The sequence below is a fragment of the Dioscorea cayenensis genome, chromosome 1 (assembly GCF_009730915.1).
Source record: "Dioscorea cayenensis subsp. rotundata cultivar TDr96_F1 chromosome 1, TDr96_F1_v2_PseudoChromosome.rev07_lg8_w22 25.fasta, whole genome shotgun sequence".
Taxonomy (NCBI): Eukaryota; Viridiplantae; Streptophyta; class Magnoliopsida; order Dioscoreales; family Dioscoreaceae; genus Dioscorea; species Dioscorea cayenensis.
In genome coordinates, this window is record NC_052471.1 from 26,712,331 (window position 1) to 26,721,268 (window position 8,938).

Sequence of the window (8,938 nt, forward strand, 5' to 3'; positions counted from 1 at the left end):
AAATATAATATCTTGCAGACAAAGTAATTTTGCTCGAAATATAATTTTCAGAAGAGATGATAGGACCAATATGTTTTCAGTCTTACATTGTAATGGTGATAGCTTGTTTTCTAATTCTTAAACTAGTGCTTGGATTGAGAAGGAGATTTAGGACTAATGCCTTCTGAGTGTTTGATTGAATTAAGAAATCAAGAGATAGATTATTTATTTAGAAAAAGAAAAGAAAAGAAATCAAGATGAGTGGGCCCAATGAGACAACTTGTATTTCCAGAGTCAGAAATAACACATTCCTCCTCTCCTCTTGAGCTAAGCACAGCTTGTGGGACAGAGTATTTGGCACTAGTGAAATCATGTTATAAAGCTTGGAATATAAATCTTACATTCTCAAATGATTATGTTATACAAGGTGTGCGACGATGACTTATAATCTCCAAAATCAAATTATGTTATAGTGTGTGCAGTGACTTGCATTATTAAAGATAAGAGTTCTATCATATTAATTTTATATTACCTGTGGTCATATATCACTCATACTACATTATGTAAAGTATTTGCCATATCCAACAATGGAAGAGTACAGCTCCAGGCCTGACAGCTCAGTTCCTCCTTGAGCAAAATTAGGTGCAGCCTCCAGTACACAACCACCTTAACATATATATCAATCCTGTACTTTAGCATCAACAGATGAAAAGAATAAGCAATTCTTATGGTTTGGTTCATCATAATGGTACGCGATGATCGTCCGAAGCGATTCCTTCGAATCCCATTGCGCTTGTGACCTACTGACATAACATCTCCTGACCAATCTCTTTTTCCTTCCTTCAACCGTTTGGCCTCTTGAAGAATAATGTGTCTCATTAGCACAATTCTGAAGAGGTGCTCCACAGAGATCATGGTTTCCAATTATGAGGCTGATGGTACTACCAGCGTCTGAAGTTGGCTGCGCCGCACGTGGAATTGTTCCGACAGTGTGTTGTCTGTGACCGTCAGAGCTGGCTCAAGAAGTTCAAAATAGAACATACCTGAAGGAATGGTTCCAAATAAATTGTTCTCTGACAGATCAAGTGATTCCAGTTGTTTCATGTCACTGATGCTTTCTACAGGTATCTTTCCACATTGAAAAGGTTGTAAGAAAGATTCAAGAAGTACGCCATGCAATTTGGTGAGTTCAGTCGGGCAACTCGCGAAAACTTATTGTTTGATAAATCCATGCTTGCTGACTCATTGATAGAATCTTTCGAGTATTCCACTTGGGTCCGCTGCGTTTATCCAGAGAGGGTCTGAGTATGTGCAAAGACGCTATCTGGAAGACTTCTTACGCCATATAGAATATGAAGACCTCGCACTGAAATGGAGAGCAAAGACCACCATTCGTTGTGATTTGGTTGACGACTGCCATGGCATTAAGTGTCACTCGAACGAGGAATGCAACTGTCCTATTGGGTTGTTACGTGTGCAAGGTCAGGATCTGAAGGAGAGAGGAGGTTTTGATCATAATTGCTACTGGGATGACACCTTCAAATAAATTGAGACCTCATGCTGAAGCACTAATAAAGATGACTTTCTCCAGACCATATATGGTATGCTACCAGAGAGAGTTTGTTTTCCTGGGGTCGAGGTGACCAACTTGGTAAGCCATGTCGAGGAGAGGAGACCTCAAAGAAGCCATTGTTTTCTCAAATGTAAGGACCGGAGTTGGGGGAGTGACACAAGGCCATCAGGGAATTTTACCAGATGAAATTGTTGTCAGATAAATCAACAATTTCCAAAGCTGATGTTAATTCCAACAATGGGGGAAGTTCTCCAGACATATCATTGTTAGATAGATCAAGACAATGTAAAGGAGATGGGTTACAAAAGAAAGACGGACTCTTCCATTGATATGATTATGAGCTAAAGAAGACTTTATGTTGTGTAGCAGCTGCAGTAAGAAGGAACTAAACCAGAAGAATGAGTTGTTGGTGGGATCCAATAACAGAACAATGCAGTGGGGTCAAGCTCAGGTATTGGGCCTTCAAATCTGTTTGAACTCAAATCAAAGAGAATGAACCTGTAATTTTTCATAGAAGTTGGTAGCCGCCCCTCCAAATTGTTATTTGATAGATTGAGTAACTGGGATTAATGGCGCATAGATCCCAAAACCATGAGGGATGCTGCCTGAAATCTCAGCATCTGATAACAAGGTCACCCAAATGCGTTTGAGTTTTAACCCAAGTGGGGAGCATGAGGGCCTGCTACAGAGACACATTCTGATGATGATAACAGGCAAAAGCAGGCTTCCAGGTCTCGCACATTCAATTACAATGAGTTGTAGGACAAGTCCAAATATGACAAGCTTACTAGATTAGCAAAATGAGATTCAGTTAAGACACCCATCAAAGAATTTGAAGAGAGAGATGCAGTAGGCTCAGTTTAGATAATTGGCGATGTTTTCTGGGACTGTTCCATTTTAGCTTGTTGTTTCCCATACGCAATGTTTTTAGACCCATACTTCTTTCCGAAGCAGAAAAATCCTTATTCTCCCTGCATTTAGACAATCCATCAATAAGATCATCAATGCCTCCACTGATAGAATTGCTTGTAAAATCTAGAGTCTGTAACTGCATAAGTTCCCATGCCTTTTTGGCAATGTTCCATTGATGTTGTTCTGGATAAATCAAGCTCCCACAAGCCAGAGAGCTTTCCCATAGATTCTGGTATTTCTGTGATGCCATTGCCCGGCATTCTCCACTGCTGCAATTGCCTGAGATTACCAAAACTCTCCGGCAACTTTCCATGCATCATATTTTTTGGATAAATCTAGGAACTGAAGGTGAACAAGATTTCCTATAGTTTCTGGTAAATTACCACTGAGATTGTTGCCTCCAGATGCACTGAAGTACTGCAAAAGTGTGAGATTGCCAAGGAATCGGGAAAGCGCTCCACTGATCATATTCCTTGACAAATCAGTATTGCAGGTTTCTAGATCCCCAATGCTTGCGGGCATCAATCCCTGAACTTGGTTACTGGACAAATCAAAGTACTCTAAATTTGTAAGATTGCTCAGAGATTCAGGAATGCTTCCATTGAATTTATTTACTGACAAATCAAGTTTCTCCAAGCTACCAAGATTTCCCATGGACTCTGGAATCACTCCATCAAAAGAGTTTTGAGTCAAGCTCAAGAATCTCAAGCTACGCAAGTTACCAATGGTGACCGGTAACTTGCCATACAGAGCACAGATAGAAAGATCAAGATGAACAAGGCTTGTGAGATGGAACAACCATTGAGGCAAAGTGATGTTCAGGTCATAATTCATAGAAAGATCAAGCACACGAAGAGATGTGAAGTTGAGATGATGAAGCAGAGTAGTACCATGAATACCACCAACTCGGAGGCCAGCATTAGAGAGTTTCAAGACAAGAAGAGAAGGGAGCATATTAATGTCATGAAGCCAACCATGCACGTTAGAGAGGTCCACTCCACTCAAGTCAAGGTAACGTAGCAAAAAGTCATTTCAGAGAGCCAGTGGAGGTCATTAGCTTGTAGATATAAATTTGAGCTAAGATCAAAATAGCACAAGCATGATAAGTTTCCAAAGGTATGGGGAAGGATTCCACTGAATTCAGCATTAGAGAGGTTAAGGTAGTCAAGGTTGGCAAGAGAGCCAATGAAGTCTGGGATGGGGAAACCTTGGAAGTCGTTATTGCTCAAATCTAAGTAGTTTAAATGGTGAAGCTGAATGAGAGAAGAGTTCAACTTACTTGGTGGTGGTATGGGATGAATGGGATCATAATAAGGGTATTGCAGATCAAGCTTGGTGACATGGCCGGTTTCATTGTTGCAGGACACTCCCCTCCAGTTGCAGCAGTCATGACCAGTCCAAGATGAGAGAAAGCTTTTGTTGTTACTCCACATGCCTGCTTTGATGCTGAGAAGGGCTATCCTTTCAGTCTTAATGCAGTTACCATGAACTTGAGAGTGAGAGTGAGGGCAGCTGTGATGCCACAAGGCAAAGTAGAGAAAAGGAAAGAAGTTGATAGGAGCCATGAGAGAGAGATGAGACTACTGAGACTACTGTCACTTGACTTAATGCATGCCTTCACAATGCTTTCATTATATATAAACAATGATTCTGGAGATGATGAAACAGGTATGAAATTTTTCATTTGGTGCTCAGGTCTTTTTTGAAATTTAAGTTCCGTCAAAGTAAACGTTTTTAGGCTTTGATGCGCGTTTTGTTCATAAAATTAGCAATATATTTGTAAAAGTTGGCCCCAAGCGAGGTTTGATCATGTAATTTCATAGAAATATAAAAAATATATAACACAAGACTTCAACTAATCACATATACGTCCACATTTGTTGAATACTATTTAAAAATAATAATAATAATTTTCGCTCGTTATTGAAGATTCAGACAGTGACAAGATATTTGAGTTGAATTTCAACTTAAACAAATCTATAATAAAAATTTAATAAAGTTAGCCAATGAAAAATAATTTTTCTAAATACCCATCAAAGTTATCTTAGCATGGCCAAGTCCATGATCTTTGAATAAAAGTCCTAAGCGCTTAACTAATTAAATCATATATGTAATTCAAAATAGTTTTTTTTTTGTAATAGTGTGACATTGCATAGTTAAATAATATTTTTAAATGTTACTTTGGTCATCCACTTCTAATTGTCCTTTAATCCCGATTGAGTTAGGTTCAATTTTTTTATTAAAGTGGATAAATCACAATTTTATTAAAAAGAAAAATGAAAAGAGAAGACAAGACAAATGCACAAAAAGTAAAACAAATACAAAAATGAAAGTATAGTCTGAGGGTCTCTTACTAGCAATGAGGCATTCAAAACAAGAAGAAGGAAAAAGGCGGAGGAAACTAAAAGAGAAGAGCAGTTGGACGTGCAAGCACTGTCTGAATCACAGGTGCTGCCCTGAGTTGCTCGGGAAAAATAGACTACTCCAAGGCTATATTAGAATCATGTACGTCGGGTATGACTCAGCGACTCTTGCGCTCATGAAGTTGTGGGAGGCGCTGATCCTCTGAGATGCTTCGTTGAGAGTTTGTTGTTGAGGGTTTGAAGTGCAGGGGAAACTAAGAGAAATATATTAGCAATTTTAAAGATAACAGTATGAAAAGGCATAGCAAGTAATTGAAAGATGCGATAATTTTGTTCTAGCCATATATTCCAAATAATGGCTCTGGAACTGAGATCTCACAATGTCTGTTGACTAGAATTTAACACATATAGCCAAGAGATCCAAATTATAGAGACAGATGGTGGATACAAGTGTAAATCAAATCTTTGATTAAAGAATGACCAAAATTCATTACGGTATTCACATTTGATAAAGATGTGTTCTTAATGTTTTAGGAGGCTTTGTAGGTGACTACATGTATACGTGGCGTTTTGTATGGTAGAAGTTGGGTAATTTTCTTGGTTGAGCACTAACCTTGGTCGTATTTTAATTTGAGCACCCGACATTCAAAAGCGTGTCAAAGTGAGCGTTAACATTTAATTTGGTTACGTTAGTGAGATTATTGGGGTTTTTCGGTGAGAATTCGGTGGCCGTGGAGCGTCGGACTGCCACGTGCTCTTCATCCTCGGAGGATCTTGCTCGGTATTTCTCCGGATAGTGCGCTTCTCCTCATGTCGACGCGCATTAGCCTCTTCATCCTCTATTCTGATCATCTTTTTCCCTGCAGCGCCCCTAGCTTGTGATGTGGCGGTTCACGGTGAAGATGAGGCAGAGTGCCCGTCGTGTCAACAGATGATTCTCACGAGAAAACCCCAACAATCTCACCAGAGTGTAACCCAAATTAAATGTTAGTGCTCGGCTTGACACGTTTTCGAGATGTTGGTGCTCAAATTGATATATGACCAAGGTTAGTGCTCAACCAAGATTACCCTAGAAGTTTCAAATAATATTTTTAAATATTACTTCATTCTTAATTATGGTTGACGAGGACAAGCATAAGTTTTGCACATAAAAATTGGTTAAAATTTAGGGTTAGCTAGCTTAAAACATGTTAGAGTACGTTCTTGAATGCCCATGAGAATATTTGTATCAGTGCATTTCATTTATATATACTTTTGATTATTAATAATAGGCATTTCTTTCAATGTTCATATAAATATTGGGTTGGTATGTATTTTTAATAAATTATGAACATTTTTCTACTCTTTATAGCATAAGGAGAAAGGTATTAGAAGGGTTTAGTAGTTATATACTTAAATAGTTCATAAATATGAAAATCTTTAGTTGGGTGTTAAAAAAATTCATAAGAATTTGTATAGCATATGCTTTTGACAAAAAGTGCCAATTAAAAAGCGATGGGATAGTGGCAACATGTCATAGATATATTAATCGAATTGGTGTATTCGAACATGATTCACTACAATCCAATCATATGAGTTTATTCTTTAATCATCAATGATTGAAATTATGTGATAATGATTATATGAGTGGACCTTAGACTTAAGGTATCATAATCACGATGTGCTTGTGATGTCTAGTTTATTAGTAGAGTAGTTATGTCCAATTTACCCTTTAATATGGTCAACCTCAAAGTACTTCTATGTCGGGCAAGTAGCAAATGTGAGTGATTGTAAAAAAAAAAAAATTGTTCTTTTAGAAGTAAATGAGTTTGTATCTTATGTAAGCATGAGTAGGTAAGATAAAAAGACCTTGGCCAAAGTAGACAAACTAATTGTGTGAGATACAAAGGGTTGTTTGGTAATCTTATTCTTCTATTATTATTTGCATATAATCAAGTTTAGTGAGTTTGATGTTTTCCATAGGTTTCACTCGATTGGGATACAATAATGAGAGGTTTATACATATATGGTAATCATAATCGAAAGGTATATAATGATCTATTTATTCATGTTCGATTAGGCTAAGAAGTGGGACCATAGGGTTGACTAAATATCATCCACATCATTTGATATGCTCTTAATGCCAGTTAGGACAGACCTAAAGAGCCATGATTGAAGGAATTGAAAATCAGCCATAGTTTGAATGTAGGTGTAAAATTGCTAATTTACAATTTTACATTATCGGATGAAGTGATTGTAAATTGGATTAAGTTTTGTCTTAAATTTAAATTTTGATTAAAATTCAATAGAATCGAATAATTAAGGTGTAATTCTCTAAATAGTCCCTCTACCTTTTTGAATTTACCCTTTTAGTCCCTCACTTTAAATTGTAACATTTTAGTCCCTCTACAATGTTTAAATGAGACATGTTAGTCCCTTTTTTTTATGGTTTAGGGTTAGGGGGACTGATATCGCTAAATTAATATTATAGAGGGGCCGAAATGTTACAGTTCAAAGTAAAGGGACTAAAAAGTAAGTTTGAGAAAAGTAGAGGCTATTTAGGGAAATTATACCAATAATTAATCAAAATTATAATGGATTGCGAATATATTGCTCTTGGAGTCATATACAAATCTATGTACCTTCTTAATTAATGGCATGGTGTAATTATGCTTTATAAAGTTTTATATATAAATATGACTACTTTTCAAACCTTAACTATTGGTCTCTTTTCTCTTATGCAATTAATAACTCGTTTATTCTCCCTTTCTAACCCTAGTCGGCACTTTGGAAAGGAAGAAGAGGTTGTTTCTGAATTCCGGCGTGTGATCTAGAAGTGTGGGCTTTTGTGAGAGAACCCATCTATCTCGATTGCATAAGATCATGTCGCCCTCACCGGTGCCCACTACCACAAACGAAGCTCGCCGTTGCTTAGCCAAAGACCCATCCACCATCACTAATGAAGGTCATGCATCCTAGAATAATAACCTCCAGCATGATCGTAAATAGATAATTTGCTATGTTTTTGCAGGGCTATTTTTGTTACATTCAATTGTTGATGCTCAACCATTAGAAACTGTGATTTTGGAGATTGAAAAATTGAACTTTACATTACTGCTCATGTTATGATACTTTTTCATTCCATTGCAATCAATAAATACAAAACAAATTATCAGGTCTAGAGCATCACTAATTGTCACATTAATATGAAAATATTCAGTTAATTTAGCAAAACTATGATGATTGTAAATTGATGAGTTGTGTTTAAGATGAAACAAGGTGTAATTGGGATTGTGTTGTATGCTAAGTGGTATGAATGATTTAGAAATATTACTGCAGATCACATATACAACAAAAATTAGGCTGTAACTTTTGCTTTTGAGACTAGTATAAAAATTTTTCATACATGGTTTTGTTTTTAAGAAATAAAAATTTCATAAAAACTTATTGATCTTCATGTTGATACATTTAATCTCCGGGTTTTCTTGATTTTTGTAATTTTTAGTGATTATCCTCGATGATATGAAAGCTTTGTTTTCATCACGATTATCAACATTTACTAATCAAGAGAATAAAATGCTGCAACTAAAAAACAATTTCATTAGATTAAATCGCTGCACAACTATTTATGCTCAAGATTGCAAGTTTTCCTTTAAAATGACGACTGTTGGCAGGAATGCAATGGTGAATCCGTAAGAAGAATTCATGTAAATACATTGATTTAAAAATTTGGATTATGATTATTATGCGTTAGTTGTAAATAGACATCACCTAGACCCATCGACGTCACTTGTGATGGTAGCACTACAACAAATTGTATATTTAGCGTTAAGAAAAGTTATCACTAAAAGTAATAATTTTAGTCATAATTATTAATAATAACAAATTTTAGAAGTTGTTAGTTCCCTTCACAAATACTTTCGATGCTAATACAAGAGTGGCCATTTTAGACAAATGGTCACAATTACTTCATATTTTTGTGACAAATTTCATGACACTAATAAATTTAGTATTTGTGACAAATTGATGTGGCTATAGTGACAAATAAACTGTCACAATAATCAATTTTATTGTGATAATATTGTTGACAAAAAAAATGCAATAGTGACAAAACATTTTTGTCAATAGTAAT

The 8,938-nt window shown here is 36.2% G+C and overlaps 1 protein-coding gene across 1 annotated transcript; it reads right to left on the bottom strand.

Annotated features, from left to right (window-relative positions):
• Positions 1-2,749: 2,749 nt before the first annotated feature.
• LOC120258146 (probable inactive leucine-rich repeat receptor kinase XIAO) lies at positions 2,750-4,029 on the bottom strand. Its single transcript, XM_039265501.1, has 2 exons — positions 3,560-4,029; positions 2,750-3,464 (listed from the first exon to the last, which is right to left on the bottom strand). Exons 1-2 carry the CDS (start codon positions 4,027-4,029, stop codon positions 2,750-2,752), a joined length of 1,185 nt encoding a protein of 394 aa, XP_039121435.1.
• Between the last annotated feature and the right edge of the window lie 4,909 nt (positions 4,030-8,938).

What these genes read in the sequence shown, in the direction of transcription:
- LOC120258146 (XM_039265501.1), bottom strand. Translation starts at nt 4,029, where the DNA reads ATGGCTCCTATCAACTTCTTTCCTTTTCTCTACTTTGCCTTGTGGCAT. An exon ending in TTTGGAAACTTATCATGCTT is followed by an intron (nt 3,465 to 3,559) that starts GTGCTATTTTGA and finishes CCTTGACTTGAG; the next exon opens with TGGAGTGGACCTCTCTAACG.